Source organism: Ahaetulla prasina, chromosome 9 (genome assembly GCF_028640845.1).
Source record: "Ahaetulla prasina isolate Xishuangbanna chromosome 9, ASM2864084v1, whole genome shotgun sequence".
Taxonomy (NCBI): domain Eukaryota; kingdom Metazoa; phylum Chordata; class Lepidosauria; order Squamata; family Colubridae; genus Ahaetulla; species Ahaetulla prasina.
In genome coordinates this window covers 6717279-6737455 of record NC_080547.1, presented here as the reverse complement: position 1 = coordinate 6737455, position 20177 = coordinate 6717279, and the positions used below count along the sequence as shown (strand labels likewise).

At 44.8% G+C, this 20177-nt stretch overlaps 1 protein-coding gene across 1 annotated transcript in view; it reads right to left on the bottom strand.

The window, feature by feature from the left end:
- Positions 1–1492: 1492 nt before the first annotated feature.
- The window catches only part of CNNM4 (cyclin and CBS domain divalent metal cation transport mediator 4), a 72807-nt gene continuing 54122 nt past the window's right edge, over positions 1493–20177 (bottom strand). The window contains exons 4-8 of the mRNA XM_058194515.1: positions 17595–17764; positions 12352–12448; positions 9605–9670; positions 8759–8946; positions 1493–7531 (exon numbers count right to left, since the gene is read on the bottom strand). Coding sequence (XP_058050498.1) covers positions 7325–7531; positions 8759–8946; positions 9605–9670; positions 12352–12448; positions 17595–17764 — 728 coding nt within the window. The 3' untranslated portion in view covers positions 1493–7324. The remainder of the gene's footprint in view (positions 7532–8758; positions 8947–9604; positions 9671–12351; positions 12449–17594; positions 17765–20177) is intronic.

Sequence of the window (20177 nt, the reverse complement as noted above, 5' to 3'; positions counted from 1 at the left end):
CCCCCCCGGCACCCTAGAGGAAGGGTTAAACCCCTCTTTCTTTGGGGCCACGTCACGGTGAACGTTCAAGAGTATTGTTTTGTTTTTATACCCAAGAATGGATTACGCCGTATAAACATTTATAAAACATTTATAATTTGTGCCTTGGTTGTCTGCATCAAATGCTATCGTTTTGCTCGCCCACCAATCTCTCTACTCGGCTTTTAGCTGTTGCTCTGGGAAATTGCGGTCTGGGCCCTAGCCATAAATTGCAGGTGGAAGACAATTTGCGAAGATGGTTAATTTGCCATTATCAAGTTACCTTTGATTTTTAACGGACTGCGGAGAGGGTATTTCAACAGCGGGGGAAAAGATAAATCCGTCATGGATAAAAACGGGCATCAATCGACAGGAAGACAACGGACACACCTGGGAGGTTTTTTTTTTTTAAAAAGTCTATACCTTGATCATCAGAAGCTATGCAAAGTGTTTATTGATTCGTTCGAAGAAGGGATTTGTCCAGCACAGAATTATGCTACAAGGCTGTCTTTTATTTAAAAAAACAAAACAAAACACCAGCCAGGTTTTTCCCCTGAAATAATCATTGTGGACATTTGCAATGATTGGTTGAGGTCAAGTGAACCTAAGCCCCTTTTGGGATCTTTGGATTAGCCGAATTAGATAGTGTCCTGGCCAGTGGCGAAATTCAATTTTTTTTACTACCGGTTCTGTGGGCGTGGCTTGGTGGGCGTGGCAGGGGAAGGATACTGCAAAATCCCCATTCCCTCCCTGCTCCTGGGAGAAGGATATTGCAAAATCCCCATTCCCTCCCCACTCCTGGGAGAAGGATATTGCAAAATCCCCATTCCCTCCCCACTCCTGGGAGAAGGATATTGCAAAATCCCCATTCCCTCCCCACTCCTGGGGGAAGGAAGGAAAGAAGAGGGAGTCAAGCTTTTCTCCAAAGCACCTGTGAAGGCAGGACAGGAAGCAACGGGTGGAAACTAAGCAAGGAGAGAAGCAACCTGGAATTAAGGAATAATTTCCTGACAGTGAGAACAATTAACCAGTGGAACTGTTTGCCACCAGAAGTTGTGGGTGCCCCATCACTGGAGGTTTTCAAGAAGAGACTGGACAGCCACTTGTCTGGAATGGCATAGACTCTTCTGCATGTGCAGGGAATTGGACTAGATGACCTCCATGATCCCATCCAACTCTGTTATTCTACGTTCCGTGTTCTACTCTGGTCATCTTTCATTTTAATATTGAAAATGTTGCATGAAATGGGAAACAAACAAACCTCACACAACTTCTATGCTGCTCATCTGGCTTTAATGATGATTACATAAAATGGCCAAACTTAAAATCCTTTTGGCTGGGAAACAATCCCTCCTTGATGCCAGCTCTCAGGAAGAAAGTTTCTTGGCTGGCTCACAATTCCTGGAATAATTATTATAATTATAAAACAGGTGAGGCTGAGAAAGAAAAGAAAAAAAAACCGTTTCCACCACTCTTTGATTTGGTATCCATTTTATTTTTATCTTTCTTTTACAGCGTTATCTTCCCACCAAGGAAGCTAGAATCTTAAAGCTTAGTGTTTGTATTTTAAAATCAGAAACAAAGACAATAAATTACATTAGGTCACCCACAAAGGGGCAAAGGTTGAGAAACCACTGTGCTTTTTCCGTAGGAATAATAATAACATCAATAGTTTTAAAAAGGGAAATAAGAGATTCCACACTCGCAACCAAAAATGTTTAAAGATCAGACAAAAAGCTACATTCAAAGGAAACACACGTATCGTCCAATTAAAGCTGTTTGAAAGCGCAAAAGTCCATTTTTAATATCCCTGCAAGGGAGAAAGGAACATGGATAAGGGGTCCATCTCCGGTTGTAGGTCCAGCTACCTCTCCTGCATAGTTGGCTTGTTTTAAAATGACAAGAGGAAGAGAAGTTTCTCTCCTCCTAAATTCCAGAATCAAGTATTGCTAGGACCAAACCCAACTCAAAATCCAATTCTGCTCAGCTAACTTCACATAGCAAAGGATGGCAACAGAAGTCTGGCAGAAAAGAAATAGATAAAGACAGCGGGTCCTTTTTCACCCCGAAAAAAGGTATTTTAAAAAAAAGAAAAACAGAATCCTGCATCTAGAAAAGAATGCAGTAGAAAGGATCTTAATTCAACGCAAACGCATCCTCCCTTTCTTGGGACTGGCTTTAAGTCAGGGGCGTCCAACTTTGAAGACTTGTTGGACTTCAACTGCCCAGAATTCTCCAGCCAGCAATGGGGAATTCTGGGAGTTGAAGTCCCCCAGGTCTTTCAAAATTGCCAAGGTTAAAACAAGGTCGTTCTTCTGCCTTGACATTCAGAAAAGTGTTGGGAGCAATCGCGTGGTTCGTGAGAAAGCTCCCAGGCAGAGAATACAGTTGGTTGAAGAGGTAGCCTGCGGGTTGAAGTGAAATTGAGCATCACTGCTTCTTTCTCACTTAACTCTGAACCTAGCTGTTTTAGGAATGTATGTTGCAAAAGGCATAAAGCCTAAATTGACACCTGGCCATCATGCTTGGGTCAAGCGGCTATTAAGGGTAGGACTAATTTTGCCGAGTGGAATTTCTGACCTTAGGTTCGGCTTGTGGAAAACTAGAATCATGCTCACACTTCATGTTCCCCATCTAAAATGGGACATATTCTGAACTTGACTTTCCACCTGAATGTAAGGTACCCAAAGGCATCCGTTTGTTTCTGCCCTAAACCAATGGCCGATTTTAGGAGGACGAGAAGCAGCTTCCAAATTATTCATGCTTTTATCTTGGAAGACCCACTGGGTTTTACGGTCTGGCTTCTCCAAACTGAAGAGTAAAACTCCCACAGCTGAGGCTCAACGTAGCTAAAGCCTGACATCTATCGTTTTTTCTTTCCTTATGCACTTGGGCAGAGTGGGCTTCCTTGCGACAGACACATGCTAACGAAGCTAACGAAGTAGTACCCGTACTTCCTCCAGCTGCACCATTTAATTAGATCATAAATTCTACTTCCAATGGACACTTCAGCCGGGAGCAAAATCATCAAGCTTACATTCTCTTGCTTTTATCTTCAGATTGCCAAGAACGCAGCTTCAGGCTGTTAAGTCTTTTTGTTTCCCCATCATGGTCAAGGGGTGGGATTGAAAAATGTTAGCAACAGATTCTCTGCCCAGTTGCTGGGTGGGCATGGCCGTGGGGGAGTGGCCAACTCGGCCTCCTGCACCACAGCGGAAATGCGTTTTTGCCCTCCCCAGGCTCCGGAGGCTTGAGCCTGCAGGAGGGCGAGAAAGGCCTCCCCCAGGCTCTGGAGGCCGGAAACGGGTGCGTTTCCGGACTTCCAGAAGGCCCATTTTTCACCCTCCCAGAGCCTCGGGACGTGTGGAGGCTCCTGGGAGGGGCAAGGTGGGTGGGACCAGCTGGTTCTTGCAACTACCGGTTCGGCGAACCAGATGTAAAATTAGCATCCGGTTCTCCCGAACCGGTCTGAACCGGCTGAAGCTCACCCGATTGTGGTATTGTGTGGCCTGGTTAAAAGGAGAACTTTCCACATCTCCAAGAACGGAGATGGAAATTCTCAACATTGTAATGCCAGATGATTTGGGGAGGGGGGGGGATTCCAGAAAAAAGGGTTTCCTCCCCCCCTCCCCAATTCAAATCTCCTCTGGAATCTCTTTTAATGGCAGTTGTGCAAACGGGCAGCATGAACCGCCATCGCTAAAATGCATAGTATTTTAAGCTCTATATAGTAGACTTAGTTTAAAAAGCTCAAAAAAGAACCCCCAAGAATTTCCCTCTTTGCAACGTCGGCCTGCACACAGCAGCCCTGGATGCTTAAAAATTTCTGGTTTTTGTTCATCGCAAACGGAAGCCTTTTTTCGGTGCTTCTGAGCTGCACCGGGCCTATAAGAGGTTACCTGTTGTACTTGCATCGATTTGCAGGTTATCTCTCCCTATGGATGCAGAGCTGCACCTTGATGATCCTGAGTTACGAAATAAAAACTGGCACGCCAAATAAACCCACGAACACAAGCGAGAGAGAGCAAAACCCATCCTCGGTCTCTCTGCGCGAGTTCCTGCACGAGAAACACCTGAAGTAGGAATCGCACAGAGATGCGACGGGCAACCTCGGAGCAGGAGAGGTATGTCAAGCTGGATAGAGTATTCCCCATAGCACACAATTCTGTTGGCTGCTCTTCTGTTGTGCAAGATGTCGTTAATTAATTTTTAAACTTTTCCCTTTACGTAGGAAAACTCTCCGCTCGATGAATCCCTTTTAAGAGTGATCAAACCGTGCTCAGAATTTGTCGAGGCTCTGGAGAATCCCCACTTCTGCAATAAATGCAGAAAGTGCCATGAATCTTTAAGCAAGGCGCCGCGACGTTCTTCGTTATTTTAATTTTCTTGTTTCCCAATTAAATTCTTAATTATCTAGAGGTTGCTAGGTGACTCAGGCGACGTAATAGTTGGGATCTATTAGCATCGTTGTAGCGTTATTACTCTTGTAGTATTATTAGTGTGCTTGTTTCTTCATGAGATGACAAGGGCGTCCAAGAGTAGGGCAGGATGAGCAGAAAACTTGAATTCAGCTGGGAAAGAGGGCCAAAACAGAAATCATTTAATCCAGCAACACACATTTATGATTTCCATGTCCAGCCTTGCTTGATTTCAACAAGTTAAAACAGGGTCAAACTTGGTGATGCTGGGATAGGACACCACAAGGTAATGCCAGGCTGCAAGTTAGACCGACAAGTTTTTTTAAAAAAAAATAATCTTGAAAAATGCAATGGGAAGTCACTTCTATATTGTCACCCCCCAAAAATAATACAGAAGTATCCATAACGTCAGTGGATACCTCATCCAACTCAGAAAAGGAGTGTATGGTAGGCAGCCATCTTGAATCAAATTCCCTCTAGATGTGTTTCATTACAATTCACATAATGCCCCGTTTATCTAGGGATGGAAAAAAGAAGTGAAGCCTTACAGATCTGGGGAGGTTCTCCAATGGGATAGAGGCTGTGCCCGAGGCCTTGACAATAAGGGGGTGTGGGGAGGAATTTAAAACCCCAGAAGGTCAGAGGAAGCAAAAATGAAAAGTGGGATGTCTTTCGTAAAAAACAAAACAAAACAGAGAAAGCATGAGAATTTAAGACGGCAGAGAGACAGAGATGGAAATGTTCAACCGTAATGCACAAACCGTTCCGTTTCTCCAGGATGGCTTTGCAAATTTGAAAAGATCTTTCTGAATGGTGACTGATTACGAGGGGAGGGATTGAACGCACGTACATTCATATCTGCTCTCCGGCCTTGAAGAGCTGACTCGCCAATTCAACATCTGCTTTTCAAGTTTGCAACACCTGCTGAAGGCCCAAGGGTTCATACCCGCCAGGACGGGGACCGACTGCAGCTGCGCTGAGGTTTCCGGATGCAACGCCTGTTCCAATGAATACATCCTTAAATGACCTACTGGCTTTGATCCACTGATGGCGCTCGGCGTCTTTGTTTACGAAAAGCTGTTTTCGAAGTTGCCTCCAAAGTTGTTCCCCCAAGATCGCACGCCGGCCTAGGTTGCAATGATTTTATATGTCAAGGTATGATTGCATGATATTTGGCCGCTGAAAATGAACGCGCCCCCACCCACCCGAGCTCCTATTCGGATTCTAACCGGTGGAAAACAATCATTGTACCAAAAAAAAAAAAAAAAAACAGCTGCAGAAAAACCGAGAGGGTGACATTATCATTGGATAATGTAATAATCAAATGATTTCACTCGGTTGTCCTATAGCAATTCGGCAGCCCGAGGACGTTGGCTCCAAGTCAGGTTGGAAAATATAAATATATAACAAAATGGAATTGATTACTACAATTATAGCCACGTGTTTGAATCCTCTCCAAAAAGATGGTCTGGAACATTTAGATCTGGAACGGCGGTCTTCCCCCCCCCCCCAGCTGCAGTTACTCCCATCTTCCAATTTTTAATCTTGCCTTCAATTTGCAAACCCCACAACGCCGCAAACTTATCCCACGAGTCCGATGGCGCCAGAAACTCATGCAAATGCAGAGGGTACCTTGAAACTGGACATCCGAGACCGACTATATACAACTATAGCCCCGTTTCGAGTTGGCAAAAACGAACAGTACCTCTGGAGACAGGAAAACGGAAGGGGGATTCGTTTAAATCTTCCCCAAGTTAAAAAAAAAGAAGAAGAACAAAATGAGAATGATTAACCCAAAGTAAGACAACTCCCTGCAAGTAGAAAGAACGTACATCGAAGGAAAAAAGCTGTACCTCTGCCCGACATTTATCTCGCCACGTTAAGTTTTCTATTTGCAGCAGCTTTTTTTTTTTTCTTAAAGAAATAGTTAGGGAGGCACTGATCTGCAATGCAACCAGGCGCAACTTTCAATGGGCTTCCTCCTCTTCTTTATCCCACAGCCGATTTGGTTCGGGTCCCTTGAAGCAGAGGCCAAAAAGCTAAGCCGGACCGGAAGAAGAACCTGGGTTGATTCAGGAAAACCAACCTTCTCCCAAAAACGGAGGAGAAGGGACAGATTCTGCCAACACGGGGAAACTCCGCCTGGTTCCTCCTCGCCAGACACATATCCCTGGCTCTCAAATACCTCCGATGGCTTGATTAAAGAGGGGATGGGGGGGTGGGGAAGAGAAAAATAGATAATCCCAAATAACAAAGTCTCGGAACTCCCTGAGATGGGAAGAGCGAAGTCTGTCTTATCAAAACAGGGTGGCTGGCAACTCAGTAAGCCTGTTTTTTTTCCTCCGTGGCGCCTTTTGGAACCACCTCCTGCTTTGGAAGGACGTCCTTCCCTGGTGAGGAAGGAAGAAACCGGAACTGGATGCTCTGGGGGAAAAAAAAAGGCAGCTTCTTCGAGGTACCCCCTGCCGCCCCCGGCTGCACCTTCTTTCTCCGTTGAGTTAAAAACCAGCACAGAGATGGGGAGGATCTGCCCATCCTGCTAATCCAGCTCGCTTTGATGCAGACAGGTGACCCAGGAAAGGGGCTGCCCCCTTAGAAATAGGTGGCTGGACAATTGGTTTCCAAAAGCTGGCTGGCAGGCTGGCTTCCCCGCTCGGCTCCAAGTCACCTGGCTGCAGAAAAAAATAAAATAAAAACAGAACGCAGAGCAGGCGAGTCGGAAACAGTACCAGAGAGCGCAGGTGGAAGCTGCTACCTGAGGTTGATTAAGACGCACGGTCAGAATCTTCTGCGTGTCTTTGGAAAGGACAAAAAAAAAAAAAGGAAAGCCAGCTGGACCGGGGGCGGGGGGCAGAGAGGGGGGGCGCCGAACCGCCCCGTTGCCGGGGTCAGACCACGTTGTCGGAAGGGTTGTGGTTCGTCTTTTGATGCTGGCAGTTCCTTTCGTTCAAGAGGCCAATCATCTCGTTGGTTGAGAGGGGGGTCCCCTTTTCGGGCGAGGAGGGGTCCTGTTTGGGGGGGCTCCCGTCGGGGGATGGGGGGCAGCTCTCCAGGCGGGAGGCCATGAGACCGTTTTGGTACTGGAGGCGCGTGATCTGCCGGGAAAGAGAGAGGGAGGGACAGAGAGCAGGAGACAGAGAGAGAGAGAGAGAAGAAGGGAGAAAGAGAGAGAGGGAGGAAGAGACGGAGGGAGGGAGAGGGAGAGAGATAGGGATAGAGTGGGAAGGAGGGAGAGAGAGGATGGGAGGGAGAGAGAAGGAGGGAGAGAGAAGGAGAAAGGGATGGAGGGAGAGAGAGGGAGACAGAGGATGGGAGGGAGAGAGAAGGAGGGAGAGAGGGTGAAGAAGCATAATGGAAATAACAATCATTAAAACATGAAAACAAATGACTATTCATTATAGATTAACAGAGTTGGAAGGGACCTTGTAGGTCATCAAGTCCAACCCCCACCCCCGCCCAAGCAGATCCTAAATCGGCCTGTGGGGGGCTTAAATCTGGCCTGCAGGGCTGTCCTGGAAATAGCGAAGGACCCGGTCCATGGTGTCTCTGGCGGCCAAAACGGGGTGCGGGGGGACACACATAGCTCCCTCTCCCATGGCCCATTTTGGCTGACAGGATGCTGGAGGCCAAAATTTGGACCCTGATTGTTGGGGGCAAGAGGCTGACTCTGAAAACCGCTTAGAGAGGGGCTGTAAAGTGGTATATAAGTCTAAGTGCTGTCTATCTGTGATCCAGACCCTCTGGACATCTTTATGTCAAGAGTTTTTCCCGTGACACTACCCACTTATCGTGCCCTGGGACTGCCACTCATGATGCTCCAGTGGGCACATCTTCAAGATAGAAGCCAGCCCACCCAGCCACCACTGAAATAATAATTGACTCAATATAGAACAGGGGCTTCCAACCTTGGTAACTTTAAGACTTGTGGACTTCAACTCCCAGAGTTCTGGGAGTTGAAGTCCACGAGTCTTAAAGTTGCCATGGTTGGCAGCTTTGCTGGCTGAGGAATTCTGGGAGTTGGAGTCCACGAGTCTTAAAGTTGCCAAGGTTGGCAGCTTTGCCGGCTGAGGAATTCTGGGAGCTGAAGTCCACAAGTCTTAAAGTTGCCATGGTTGGCAGCTTTGCCGGCTGAGGAATTCTGGGAGCTGAAGTCCCCAAGTCTTCAAGTTGCCAAGACCCCTGATATAGAAACCCAGCTTGTTAAGGGAGAAACTATTTCTCCTAAGAAGCCAGCTTTCTCTATTTTTAAACAAATCTGCTTTCATGGTATTGGGATGCATAAAATCCGCTCGGTTTAAGTCTTGGGGGGCTTTAAGGCTCACCTTGACATACTGGAGATCCGTAAGAGCGCGGACGCTGAAGTCCGACAGGTTCTGGGAACTCGCGATGACATTAACCTGGTTGTTGCTGCCACTGACATTGGATGAGATCGACTCGGTGCGCTCGTGGTAGCAAAGAGATGCTGAGCGATTCAGATTACTCATATGAGATGGAGAACGTATTTCTGAAACTAGACAGAGAGAAAGATGATCCAGGAATCAGGTTCTATATGTACGGTCCTCCATTTATTTAATTCTTCCTTAGAAGGTGGCAACTCTTAAGTCTGTCTGGACTGACCTCAAAAGAGCTACAATAGTGGCCAAAATTGTGGAAACCTTTTGGGAAAAGTGTATTTTCTAAAACTAGCTAATAACACCACCTTTTTTTTTTTCTGGAGTAGTACCGTAAAATTATATATCAACGGAATGGATAATTTAATCAAGAACATCATGCAATAACTTTGGACAGACAAGGAATTTGTCTTGGTGCATATGCTCTCAGTGTAGATAAAAGAAAAGATACGTTTGTCAAGAATCATAAGGATATTTTATGAAGGATTTGCTATTAGAACAGCAGTTACAGTATAAAGAAGAAAAGTGAAACACGTAGAAAAAAGGAGATATACAAAACTGATCACCCTAGGAAAAAATGAGATTATTATTTTTATTTATTGTTACTGGCCATGCCCCCAGTCACCTGACCACCAAGCAATGCCCACCAATTAAGCCACGCCCACAGAACCGGCAGGGAATTTTTTTAGATTTCACCCCTGTCCTGAGGCTCTGAAGTCCAAGCAAAGCATTAATGCATCGGCCACCCACAAGCATCAAATGCATTTTTTTTTTTACCTGACAGCTTGGAATGCAAGGATCCTCTCTGTATAATCGACTGGTTCTGGGATCTGTCCGGTGGTGCTACATAGAATAGAATAGAATAGAATTCTTTATTGGCCAAGTGTGATTGGACACACTAGGAATTTGTCTTTGGTGCATAGGCTCTCAGTGTGCATAAACGGACAAGATACACTCATCAAGAACCATAAGGTACAACACTTAATGATACTCATAGCATAGCATAGCATAGAATAATAAATATGGAATGGAATGGAATGGAATAGAATAGAATAGAATAGAATTCTGTATTGGCCAAGTGTGATTGGACACACAAGGAATTTGTCCTTGGTGCATATGCTCTCAGTGTACATAAAAGAAAAGATACGTTCATCAAGAATCATAAGGTACAACACTTAATGATAGTCATAGCATAGCATAGCATAGAATAATAAATATGGAATGGAATGGAATGGAATGGAATGGAATAGAATAAAATAGAACAGAACAGAACAGAACAGAACAGAATAGAATTTTTATTGGCCAAGTATGATTGGACACAAAAGGAATTTGTCTTGGTGCACAGGCTCTCAGTGTACATAAAAGAAAAGATACCTTCATCAAGAATAGAATAGAATAGAATAGAATAGAATAGAATAGAATAGAATAGAATAGAATAGAATAGAATAGAATTTTTTATTGGCCAAGTATGATTGGACACACAAGGAATTTGTCTTGGTGCACAGGCTCTCAGTGTACATAAAAGAAGGGATACCTTCATGCACACAGAATGGAGGAGAAAGATGAGGTGATGGAACCAGACAAAAGAGAGAGATGCAGAAGGAGAACAAAAATAAACAATAACATAGCCAACAAAAAGAATGCCAACGTTACAGGTAGTTCTCGACTTACAACCGTCACTGAGCTCAGAACTTACAGTTGTAAGTCCAGCGAAATTGTTAAGCAGATCATCATATGACCGTGCATGATTTTATGCCTTCCCCCGCCCCCCCCACCTCCCGATGGTCGTTTGGTGAATGTGGTAAAGCGAAGTGAAAGCCATGGTCCTCAACTTACGACCACAGCTCAGCCCAACATTTCTGTTGCTAAATGAGACATTTGTTATGAGAGCTTTGCCCCATTTTACGACCCTTCTTGCCGGGGTGATGAAGTGAATCACTGCCACTGTTAAGCTAGTGAGATGGTTATTAACTTTGATTGCCAGAAGGTCCACCAAAAGGGATCACATGATCCCTGGGATACTGCGACCGTTATAAATATGAGCCGGGGACGTTGCAATGGTCATTAAGTGTGAAGCACAGTCATAAGTCACTGTTTTCAGAGAAAGCTGTAAGGCTGAACGTTGGCCACTAGATGGCAGACATCTAACACTGAATGTTATTGAACTCAGAAAGAATCAACTTTGTCAAAAAAAAAGAGATTGGCAGGAGAGACAGAAACTTCCCTTACGGCAGCTTCTTTTGGGTCCTGTGTGGGTTTTTCTTCCCATTGCATTAAAAAGCTTGGGTCAATTCAAGGAGAGAATATCACCAGTTTAATGCAGGGCTGTCCAAACATGGCAACTTTAAAGACTTGTGGACTTCAACTCCCAGAATTCCTCAGCCAGCTTGGCTTTGCTGGCTGAGGAATTCTGGGAGTTGAAGTCCACAAGTCTTAAAGTTGCTAAGGGTTTGGACCCCTCTGGTTTAATGAAAAGAAGGACTAGGGGAGACATGATAGCAGTGTTCCAATCTCTCAGGGGCTGCCCCAAAGAAGAGGGAGTCAAGCTCTTCTCCAAAGCACCTGAGAGTAGAACAAGAAGCAACGAGTGGAAACTAATCAAGGAGAGAAGCAACTGAGAACTAAGGAGAAATTTCCTGACAGTGAGAACAATCAACAGTGGAACAACTTGCCTCCAGAAGTTGTGAATGCTCCAACACTGTAAGTTTTTAAAAAGAGATTAGATAACCTTTTGTCTGAAGTGGTGTAGGGTTTCCTGTCTAAGCAGGGGGTTGGACTAGAAGACCTCCAAGGTCCCTTCCAACTCTTGTTATTCTATTCTATTCTATTCTATTCTATTCTATTCTATTCTATTCTATTCCTATTCTAAGGAGTCCCCAATCTTAGTCCCCAAAAACCTCTTTTATTGAGATGGCTGTGAATTATGGTCATTCACAGCCCGTAAATTCACAAGCAGTTTGTGAATTTAAACCGACCAGCACGAACAAAGTTGCTTTCTGCAAAGGCACCCATGACTTTGTTCCTCCTTTATGTCTTACGGGAGGGACCTATCATCTCCAAGCCTTACTCCTGAGTCACCCCTTTTGTCTTAACTGTTCTTGCCTTCTGGCGGCTCTGTGCATGTGAGCACTGGGAACAGGCTCACACTGTTCTTCTGATTCACTGATGTCAGATTCCGGAGGCTCTGGAGGCAGCACATAACTTCAAGGTGGCCCTGGCCCCCTCTCTGCCTCCGACGCAGAGCCCTCGTCCGGGCCTTCCCCAGACTCCAGGACTGGCCCATGTTCCTCCCCAACCTCCTCACTGTCTGATTCTGCTGCCAGATCCGAAGGCCGCCGGCGGGCCACAACAGCTTGGTTGTTCGCCTGCAGAAGTTTCATTACCCAACTAGGTAACAACACTGGATAAACCAATGAGTCAATGAATAAATCTTGGAGGCTCATTCTGTTATCTGGCATTTTTCTGTGCCTCTTCTTGCCCCCCACCCCACCCCCAATGCAGCCAAAGTGAAGTGGGGAACTTACTTGTGACAATGGGACTCAAAGCCATCACTCCGTAATAAGAGAAGGGCCCAGTTTCAAACTTCATGTTCTCTTTTCCAGCTTCTACCTCCACTTTGCCCTGACAAAATAAAGGAAAAACAAAAAATTAAATTAAGGATAAAACTTTACCAGCGTAGCAGTGCAGCTTTTTGGAAGCCTTTCGGTGCAATTTAAAAAAAAGATCAAAGGTTATCATTTTATGGAAAGATGTATGGGTTTGTTTGCATTTCTCCCCTTTTATATTCTAAGGGGATTTTGATATGAATTGGGATCTTATTTTGCAGAATAAAAGCGGTGTGGGGGGGAATACCTCTTTGGGAAATGCATTTCCAAGCATTGCAATATTTACAAAGAGTAAATTAGGGTTTTTTTAAAAAAAAGTCAACATTGCAAATATAGGGGCTTCAAACCAGATTAAGACGTGGGCGAGAAGGAGGCATTAAAATTAGTATTTTCTATAATTTTTTTTTACACTACGGTCTACATTTAGACCAGTGGTGGAATTCAAATTTTTTTACTACCGGTTCTGTGGGCGTGGCTTGGTGGGCGTGGCAGGGGAAGAAAACTGCAAAATCTCCATTCCCTCCCCACTCCAGGGGAAAGATACTGCAAAATCTCCATTCCCACCCCACTCTGGGGCCAGCCACAGGTGGTATTTGCCGGTTCTCCTAACTACTCAAAATTTCCGCTACCGGTTCTCCAGAACCTGTGAGAACCTGCTGCATGGCACCCCTGATTTGGAGCCAAGAAAATAAATATTTATTTATTTGTTTGTTTGTTTATTTGTTTGTTTATTTATTTATCTATCTATCTATCTGACTGATATAATTGTGCATCTCACTTTTACGTGATGCCAGGCAATTCCCAATCGAACCAATTAAATAGATACAATAAGCAATGTAACGAATGATAACGAAAAACGCATCACAGATGAGCTTCATTTAATCCTGGTGTGTCCAAATTTGGCAACTTTTAAGACTTGTGGACTTCGACTCCCTGAGCTCCCGAACCAGCCTGACTTAACCCTTGATTTAATTTATCATCCACTCAATCAGAAAACGACTCTAATACACACCCAGAGCTCCAACTTCGGGCGAAAAGCCAAATATTGAAGATCTTACAAAAAGCCAACAAGGGATGGACCAATCTAATCTCAGAAGGGGAGATAATGCTCAGAAAGACGGGCCCCATAGCAAAATGGGCCTCTGGTGGCTCAACAGGCTAATGCAGTCTGTTATTAACACAGCTGCTTGCAATTACTGCAGGTTCTAGTCCCACCAGGCCCAAGGTTGACTCAGCCTTCCATCCTTTATAAGGTAGGTAAAATGAGGACCCAGATTGTTGGGGGCAATAAGTTGACTTTGTATATAAGTATACAAATAGGATGAAGACTATTGCTTGACATAGTGTAAGCCGCCCTGAGTCTTCGGAGAAGGGCGGGATATAAATACAAATTAAAAAAAGAAGAAGACTGGGGAGCATAAATGGCTGGGGAATTCTGGGAGTTGAAGTCCACACATCTTAAAATTTGCCAAGATTGGACACCCCTGACTTAAATGTAAAAAAAGATTTATGTAAAAAATCTATTTATGTAAAAAAAAATTATGTAAAAAAGATGTGGAGACTCTAGAAAGAGTGCAGAGAAGAGCAACCAAGATGATTAGGGGACTGGAGGCTAAAACACATGAAGAACGGTTGCAGGAACTGGGTATGTCTAGTTTAACGAAAAAATGGAGTAGAAGAGACATGATAGCTGTCTTCCAATATCTCAGGGGCTGCCCCAAAGAAGAGGGAATCAAGCTATTCTCCAAAGCACCTGAGGGCAGGACAAGAAGCAATGGGTGGAAACTAATCAAGGAGAGAAGCAACTTAGAACTAAGGAGAAATTTCCTGACAATTAGAATAATCAGTAAGTGGAACAACTTGCCTGCAGAAGTTGTAAATGCTCCAACACTGGAAATTTTTAAGAAAATGTTGGATAACCATCTGTCTGAGATGGTGTAGGGTTTCCTGCCTGGGCAGGGGGTTGGACTAGAAGGCCTCCAAGGTCCCTTCCAACTCTGTTGTTGTTGTTGTTGTTATTATTATTATTAAATAGTATTTTATTCCTACAGCGGTTCTAACAAATTAGAAAAATCTGTTTTATGATACCACAGATGTTCCTTGGAGCTGAATCCAACCCGACAGCATTATTCAGAAGAAAAAAAAACCTGTATTCTATTCTAGATGAGAGTTGGGAGGGTGGGCATTCTCAGGCAATTATCATAATTAAGAGGCAACAATTAAAGCTCTTTAAAAGCTCCTGCTGGTTTGTGTTGTGTTTTTTCCCCCTTTTCTCATAGGAACTCTGCCAAGGAGGACAAATTCTGCTCGTATTTCCCAGGCTCAAAGCTGCTATGAGATTCCATTGGTTGGCAAATGAATTCTAAAAGACAGGCACGGATTTGACCACAATCCTTCCACCCTGGTTAAACCCAGACCGACACGGGGGCATTTGGCACGTGCCACGATGCCATCCCACGCATCGCACCGTTGCCCAAAGGACGCCAATAATGTAACCTCATTATTGCGCGAATGGGTCGAATTACATAATTTGGAATCTACGCAAATAAGCCGGCCGGTTTCTTCATTGCGCGAAAGAAGATCATAGCATCGCATGGAATTTCATCACTCTAGGAGAAGAACTGGCAAAGCTGGGGTGGTGATGGCGGAGTTAGGTGAGTCACCAGCTTGGAATCGTTACATTGCCACGAATGGTGGTCCAAGACCAACCCCTCCTAATTTCCGTTCACCATTCTCAGGAGCCAATTTAGTATTTATTTATTTATTTATGTATTTAAATTTTTATACCGCCCTTCTCCCGAAGGACTCAGTGCGGTGTACAGCCAAAGTTAAAACAATTTAAATATACAAAATTAAAATATCAGTTTAAAATATACATATTCAATAATGGCCAAATTAAAACCGTCAATTGACCCAACCTAAAATACCCCATATAAAATTACAAAAAGTTTAAAATTTGAAAATTTAAAAATCAAGCCAGTCCCGCTTGGATAAATAAATAGGTTTTTAATTCCCGGCGAAAGGTCCAAAGGTCAGATAATTGGCGCAAACCGGGAGGGAAGTTCGTTCCAGAGGGTAGGTGCTCCAACAGAGAAGGCCCTTCCCCTGGGGGCCGCCAGCCGGCATTGCTTGGCGGACGGCACCCTGAGAAGACCTTCTCTGTGAGAGCGTACGGGTCGGTGGGAGGCATAAGGTAACAGCAGGCGGTCCCGTAAGTACCCGGGCCCTAAGCCATGGAGCGCTTTAAAGGTGGTAACCAGAACCTTGAAGCGCACCCGAAAGACCACAGGTAGCCAGTGCAGACTGCGCAGGAGTGGTGTTACCCGGGAGCAACGTGGAGCTCCCTCAATCACCCGCGCAGCTGCATTCTGGACTAACTGGAGTCTCCGAGTGCACTTCAGGGGTATCCCCATGTAGAGAGCATTGCAATAATCCAGACGAGAAGTGACGAGAGCATGAGTGACCATGCATAAGGCATCCCAGTCCAGAAAGGGGCGCAACTGGCGAACCAGGCGAACCTGGTAAAAGGCTCTCCTGGAGATGGCCGCCAGATGATCTTCAAACGACAGCCGTCCATCCAGGAGAACACCCAAGTTGTGTATTGAGCGTTAGTTGGCTAAACTCTTGTACAATAAATCCCTTTTGAACTGCAATTTTCCATATGGTTTTTTTGTTGTTGATTAGTATAAAATATATAAAAAAAGAAAAAAAAGGAAATTAAGGGGAGGGGACAGGAAAAGGGGGTGTGAAATACAAGGGGGAAGACAAAAAGAAAGAAATGGGAGCATTAACTTCCAACTCTTCCTAGCTTAGTACAAGACACTCCAACCTTAACTTTTTGCTTTTATATATTAATATAGAACGAGCCATTTCTACAACACCAAATCTTTCTAAACAAAACCAAAATCGAAGTTTCATTTTTTTTTTTCTTCACGAGCACAAATTCCAGAAGGGATCTCCAAATAAGAAAACATTTTCCTCTTTAAATAAAGTACTCAAATTGAACCATTCCTGCTTTTACCCTCTTTGCTATGGAAATAATACGTATTTCTACTTGCACCTAGTAATCTTTGTGAACTGTCGCCATTTTTAATTACAAAATAAAATTTCAGATTCTTTGGCCTTACTGAATTTTCCGTATGGACCTGATCCTGACAATCATCACGCGAAGGATTTGAGTTATATAATTCCTCCAACTGCCTCGAATGACGCAAATAATGTAATTTCACCGCTGCGCAAAATGACATGGAGAGCGTAATTACGCAAAAGGGATGGATTATGTCATTTTAACACTGGGCAAAGAAAACTGATCCTGTAATTTCACCATGGCGGGAAGGCCGAGAAGGATGAGATTTCATCATTCCGTGAATGACACGAATAATGCAGTTTCGCCGTCACGCGAACGGTGCAAATGAGTCACCCCCCCTCGTAGCAACTGCAGAATGATGTTGTGATGCATGTGACGTCACCCTGCGCAACGGGCTCCTAAGATCAGAGGTGGTATTCAGCTGGTTCGGATCGGTTCTACTGAACCGGTAGTGAAAATTTTGAGTAGTTCGGAGAACCGGCAAATACCACCTCTGGCTGGCCCTGCCCCTTCTAGGAGTCCCAATCTGCCCTGTTTTGGCTCCCAGGAGGCTGCAGGGACGCCTAGCCTGTAAGGCTGGGGCACCCAATCAATCTATTCGCTGCCTCCCAGCTGATCAGCACGGTCGGTGTATTGCTGCCTCCCAGCTAATCAGCGTAGTCAGTCTATTGCTGCCTTCCAGCTGATCATCATGGTGGGTGTATTGCTGCCTCCCAGCTGATCAGCGTGGTTGGTCTATTGCTGCCTCCCAGCTGATCAGCATGGTTGGTCTATTGCTGCCTCCCAGCTGATCAGCGTGGTAGGTCTACTGCTGTCTCCCAGCCTCCCAGCTGATCAGCTGGGTATTCTTTTGTTGCCCTGCACAGGGGAACGGAGCTGGAAAGCAGGTTAGTGGGGTGGAAAGGGAATGGTGAATTTGCAATATCCTTCCCCTGCCACGCCACCAAGCCATGCCCACAGAACCGGCAGTAAAGAAATTTGAATCCCACCACTGCCTAAGACCCCCTTTCCCTCCCCCTTCCATACAGATCCGTCTCCTCCTTTTCCGATTGAATCCGGAGCAGCCCCGTTTTACCTGAAGGATGAGGATGAAGAAATCGGCGGGCTTGTTCCGGTTGAAGAGGAAATGCCGGGGACACTTCTTGTTCTCTTCGTCGAACTTCAGTTCGTTGATGACATCCCGATGCTTGAGAAGGCGCAAGAGTATCTTTTCCGAAATGAAAGCAGGCGTGAACTGCGTCACCTCTGGAGGGATGAAAGAACAGAGGGCTGATAGCGGCCTTCCAGTGTTTGAAGGGTTGCCCCAAAGAAGATGGGGGTCCACTTATTTTCCAAAGCACCAGAAGGCAAGACAAGAAGTGATGGATGGAAACTAATCAAGGAGAGTTCTTTGGTCCCGGGGGTGGTGGTGGTGGAGAGAGAAAGGAAGAGCACTAGGTATACTAAATGTCCCTGGAAATTCTCAGTCATCCAGGTCATGGTTGCCCCAAAGGTGTTTTTTTCAAAAGGCAATTGGACTTTCTGGTTTTTCTTTGAAGACGTTTCACTTCTCATATTTCCTTCATAAATAATTTTTATTGTAGTTTTTTCTTTTCCGTAACTCTAATACACAGTCAAACAGACAGTGTCGTTTTTATACCCTCTGGATTAACAGTTCAAGTAAAAACAACATTATCTCCATCTATATATACATCCTCAACTTCCTTATGAATATTACCTATTTTTGTTTCTGTTGTCTATCCACCTATACCATTTTCCCCGCATAATATTCCGCATAATATTCCGCATAATATTCCGACTTGTGGACACCGCATAATATTCCGACTTGTGGACTTCAACTCCCAGAGTTCCTCAGCCAGCTTTGCTGGCTGAGGGACTCTGGGAGTTGAAGTCCACTAGTCTTAAAGTTGCCAAGTTTGGAGACCCCTGTTTTAGAGAGCTTTCTGGAGCCTTCCTGGAACTGTTGAAAGGACCATGTTGTAGACTGGATAACAGAAGGGAAGGTATACGACATCACCTATCTCCAATCTACAACACAATCCTTTCTACTTCTTCTTTTTGGAAAAAGTTTTTCTTTTTCTTTTTCTTTTCTTTTCTTATATACATATTATAAATGTACATTCTCTTGTCCATACATAATCATACGTATTTCTTCTGAAGAAAGCACAAAGATAAAACACTTTAATTCCGTTTGGGGTTGCTCTACTACCCTTTCTTTCCCTTCATTTCACAACAAACCTTCTTCTCCTCTTTTCCCTCCCTCCCTCCTTGCCTTTCCTAACTTCTTCCTCCTCCTCTCCTCCCTCCTTCCTCTCCCCCACTCCTCTCTTCTTTCCCCCCCTTTCTCACCTTCTCCCCTGCTCCTCTCCCCTATCCTATCTTCCTCTCCTTCCCCTTCCTTCCATCCCTCTCTTTCCTTCACCTCCTCTATCTTACACAACAAAAAAGAAAGAAAGAAGAGAAGAAGAGAGGGTAAGACACAATCCTTTCAACAGTTCCAAGAACGCTCCACGTTCATTTGCACCACTCAGGTGACCCCGAGGACACAGACAAACCTCCAAGTGGTCTCAACGACCCTCTAAAACAGTGGTTCTCAACCTGTGGGTCGGGACCCCGTTGGGAGTCGAATGACGATTTGCCAGGGGTCGCCTAAAACCATCGGAAATATGGGAAGTAATTTGTGAGTCGAAGAATCGCGCTCCAATGGTTGACTCCACAAGCCAGCTGCAGGCTCTTCAAATCGCTGGCCGAATTCGGCTTCAGGCGCGATGAATTAAAAAAGAGAGAAATCTTTGCTCTGATGTCTCCCTCTCAAGCCAGCTGCAATCACTCCCAATCGCTAGCCTAATCCGGCTTCAGGCGCGATAAACTTAATAGGGGAGGAGTCTCCGCTTTAATGCCTCCGTCCTCAAGGCAATCGCAAGCAGTTCAGATCGCTAGCCAATACGGCTTCAGGCGTGATAAATTCAAAACGAAAATAATTTTACGGTTGGGGGTCGCCACATCGTGGGGAATTGTATTAAAGGGGTCGCCACAACATGGGGAATTGTATTAAAGGGGTCGCAGCACTATAAAGGTTGAGAATCACTGCTCTAAAAGAACGCAAACGACCAGCTGTCTGCAAGGAGCATCAATCCTTCCATTCCCCACCGTCCAGCCAGAGCTGAAGAAGCTTCTGGGATGAGAAGCGAAACGTCTTCAAAAGAAAAACCAGAAAGTCCAGTTGCGTCTTGGGAAAAAAAAAAAGCACCTTTTTGGACAATAGGTATACAACTTTCTGTTCCTGGAGAAAAAAATTGGCTGTAATTCTTAATAAGGAAATAAGGGAGGGGAGCGCTTTGAATTCCCGTAAGAGCTTAGTGCTAAGTTATGCTTCATGCCAAATTAACATCTACACTTTACAATGCACACTTACAGAAGTGGGAAGAGTGTTAGCAAAAACAGAAACATCAACAAATGTGTGCTAATTAGGGGAAATGGCAGCCTTGAAGGGCCTTTTTTTCGCAGTAAGTTTGATCCAAATTTCTAAAGCAACGTAACTGGTACCCTGTTTCCCCAAAAATAAGACCTCCCCGGATACTAAGCCAAATTGGGCTTTTGAGCGCATGCGCTAAAATAACCCCCCCCCGAAAATAAGCCCTCCCTAAAAATAAGCCCC